This window comes from Volvox carteri, assembly GCF_000143455.1.
Source record: "Volvox carteri f. nagariensis unplaced genomic scaffold VOLCAscaffold_21, whole genome shotgun sequence".
Taxonomy (NCBI): domain Eukaryota; kingdom Viridiplantae; phylum Chlorophyta; class Chlorophyceae; order Chlamydomonadales; family Volvocaceae; genus Volvox; species Volvox carteri.
This window is the reverse complement of record NW_003307564.1, coordinates 1049283-1052960: the sequence shown is the minus strand read 5'-3', so window position 1 is coordinate 1052960 and position 3678 is coordinate 1049283. Positions and strand designations below refer to the sequence as shown.

Genomic DNA, 3678 nt, shown 5'->3' with positions numbered 1-3678 from the left:
CCCCGAGGGGCAGGAACGGATGGAAGTAAGGTAGTGGACGAGCCAAGGAGGGGCGCCCCAAGTGGGGCCGGGGAAGGCAAGAAAAGCCTACCCGGCAACGGACAGGCAAGGGGCGAGTCCTGCAGTAAGGTAGGCAACCGTTAGAGAGGACCGGAGAGACGGATGCGCGGAGAGAGGGGCGCGCACCGGGTAGGCAGAAGACCCAGTCGGATGAGGAGGATTCGCATAGACGAGGCGTAACAACGGCGAAGGAGGTCGCCGCTTCTGTGGAGAAGCAGAGGCTGGGTGGAGGCGAAGGTGAATGGCAAAGTAGCGACGAGCGAAGTTACCTGTGGCACGAGTCGAACTAGAGGCAACGCGGCGGAGTCTTGGGAACGAGGTAGAAAATATGAATGGTAGGTAAGAGAGTCGGCCTGAGGCTGGAGGCTTACGTTTTCTGCTGTCGATGACTGCATTAGGTTATTTTCGTACTCTCTACTCGATTGCCGTGCGAGCGGCCCACCCGCCCTCCCACTAACAGCCAAATGGCTGATCGGAATTGTCTTTGAAGGGTTTGGGTACCGCGGGAGTGTGGTCGCAGACGCAATGGCCTTCCCCACAATAAGTTAGTAGTGAGTACGGATCACGCGATGACGTTTAAGCAATGACGATTCAACCTAATCCACCGCGCAACTATTCTACGGTAAATGCCAGATGCCTATTTTTTTCTTTCCGTGTATGTCCTGAAGTTTACGCCATTCCATGTGACTGACTGAATGATGGTGTAAAGGGCCCTCAACGCGGCACTTTAAACAGCAAGTTCCCGTTCCTCACCAGTCGAATACTCGACATATGGAGGCAAGGCGCCCCTAATCATTTTTTTCTCTCGTCGCATTTTACAATAAGGGCGATAGTGGGCAAGAAAGCCGAAAAAGACCGGTGCATTGTGCTCATATCCTCACAAACTTCACACGAGCGCACACACCCAGGCACACATACGCAAGATGAGCCTTCAAATCTAGGCTGCGACACTGGAGCCAAAGCGTTCTGCCCTACTTGCTTTCTGCTACAAGGAGCCGCTGTTGTACGCCGCGTTTGATTGTCCGCCGCCAATCATGCCCCTGTCATAAAGTCTACCCTCGCCTGATGATTATCGCATCGCGCGCTTCTACTACTACCATTATAACCTACAAGACTTTCAGTTTTTTTTATTGATATTGTTGCCATTTTATTTGGTCACCCGGTGGATTCCAGGTGTTTGGGGCACAGCCATAACGTTCACGCGTATGCGTGTAATTGTTAGGCCTCATTTTGTAATGGTTGTGGGTTCTCAGCCTTCCCTTCAGAGGCACTCCTGCAGGCACTCCTGGACATCCGGCTTAGGATGTTTAGATGACTTGCGTTGCCTGGCCTGGGAGGGTGAGGGTGTCCTTGCTGACCTGACCGTCTAAGGTGCGGTATTATTAATGCATGACCAGCTGGCCAACTGGCTTTGCTCTTCGCGAGCCCACTGTGTTACAGAAGAGCCACGTGGGACACGCCCTGCCCGTCCCCTCCCCTCCACACCCCTCCCCTCCCCGCCCTTCCCTCCCTTCCGAAAACAAGTATTTTTGCTGTGTGTTGCACACTCATGAGCTGCCGTACAATACGGCAGAGAAGACGTCCTTTCATGACCTTGATAAGGAGGGAATTCTCTTACATGACAAGCGCTGACCCCAACTGCCGAAGTTTTATCGACGACTACAGCTTACTACGGTTTCCCTCCACACCGCAGAGCCAACCAGAGACCACATCCCAAACGTACGGGAAAGGGGAGGAGAGATAAGAGGGGGGACTCTCGGGTATTTCCACCAACCACCACCCTAACTACTAACTACTAACTCCTGGGCGAACGAAATTACGTAAAAGGGTAGGTTTTATTTCTGCCCGTTTACAAATATCGATCGAGTTTCAACGATCCCGCCGTACAGGTACGGCAGGGGGTACGGCCCTATGAGGACAACCCATGCCCGCTGCAAATTAAAAAAAAGCAGAATCGCGAATGACTGATACGCGCTCTCAACTCACCCCGTCTAGCAGCAGCATATCCATCTGCCCGATGGGTTTTCGTTGCCCACCACCAAACAACTGTCAGATACAATAATTACAATTATCCAAACCACCCATTATCCTGTCTACACCCCGTCATGTGTGTGTTGCAACTTAAGGCCCATGCTTTGAAAGTCGAATAATAATAATAATAATGGCCGCATAGCCTAATCAGGCGACACGCAAAAGCCGGGGATCTGCGGCAGCTTCCCCGGGGGAGAGAGGACAACATCTTCGACAGGAAAGTGGTATTTTAACACATAAAAACACAAACGCCAAAAGCTCGATGATGGCCGAGCGTATTAACGAACTTATGTTTCTTAGGGCGTTATTATCGATTCAGGGACGCAAGCATATCATGCGCTAATGGGGCCTTATGTGGTGCGAGGGGGGGAGAGCCCCACATTTGCGAATATCGCATACACATGGCACATGACACACACACACACACACACACACAGACACACACACAGACACACACACAGACACACACACACACACAGACATACACACAGACACACACACACACAACACTAAAACCCGCAACACAAGGAATGAACGAACGAACTACAGCACTCAACATGGCGACACACACACACACACATACACACACGCATATACGCAAATGAACATGATTTTAAACAAAAAAACACAAAAAGCTGTACAACACGTAAAATGTAATACCACACCGACTCTTTCATGTGCTGGAAGGGAGGACAGGGGGGTGAGGAGAGGGGGGAGGGGGGAGGGGGAAGGGGGGAAAAGAAGGAAGAAAAGGACCACCCCCATCATCGGCCTCAAATACAAATGTAGCCCAAACGGGAGCTGCATGCCATGAGGGACTGAACGGCGTTGGCCGATACCTTAATTACTAGTTTGCATGAAATCAGGGACGACATCACCATCATGGGCTGCCATTGAGTAGTCATCCGTATGTATATCTGTTTTATGTATCTTCCTGAAGATGAGTACATACATACATACATACATACATACATACATGGGGTCTAATCGACGTGGTGATGGTGGTGGTGGTGATTATGATTATGATGATGAATGTAATGGCGATAATGATGATGATGATGATGATGATGATGATGATGATGATGATGATGATGATGATGATGATGATGACGACGACGACGATGATGGCGATGGTGACGATGATGGGCGATGATGATGATGATGAGGAGGAGGAGGAGGAGGAGGAGATGGAGGAGGAGCGCCACCCAAATGAACGAAATGTGGCTTTGCTAAATCAAAAGCGAAGAACGGGTGAGGTGGTTGGGGAGATGGGGTTGGAGACACCTTTATACATCACATACATACAAGCGTACACCATACATACATATATGTGCAGGGATGTACGACGCGTGTGCACACAACATTCCCAGGCATCGTCCCGGTCCACACAGGTATGTGCACACGCGTCGTACAACGGTGCCAGGCTGATGCCATTGGCGCTATTTTAAAAAAATGTTGTTTTTGCTGCATAATCACATAAACTAAAGAAAAAACACTTTACGACACCGAGGGTGTTACGGCATTTTATTATAACATAAATTTCCCCCCCACGCCGACTAAAACTCTTACTCCCGCCGCCTCAGCAAT

At 50.1% G+C, this 3678-nt stretch overlaps 1 protein-coding gene across 1 annotated transcript; it reads left to right on the top strand.

The window, feature by feature from the left end:
• Positions 1-3107: 3107 nt before the first annotated feature.
• Positions 3108-3571, top strand: VOLCADRAFT_91507 (uncharacterized protein; the record flags this gene model as incomplete). Its single annotated transcript, XM_002951027.1, has 2 exons — positions 3108-3342; positions 3483-3571. 2 exons carry the CDS (start codon positions 3108-3110, stop codon positions 3569-3571), a joined length of 324 nt encoding a protein of 107 aa, XP_002951073.1.
• Positions 3572-3678: the final 107 nt, after the last annotated feature.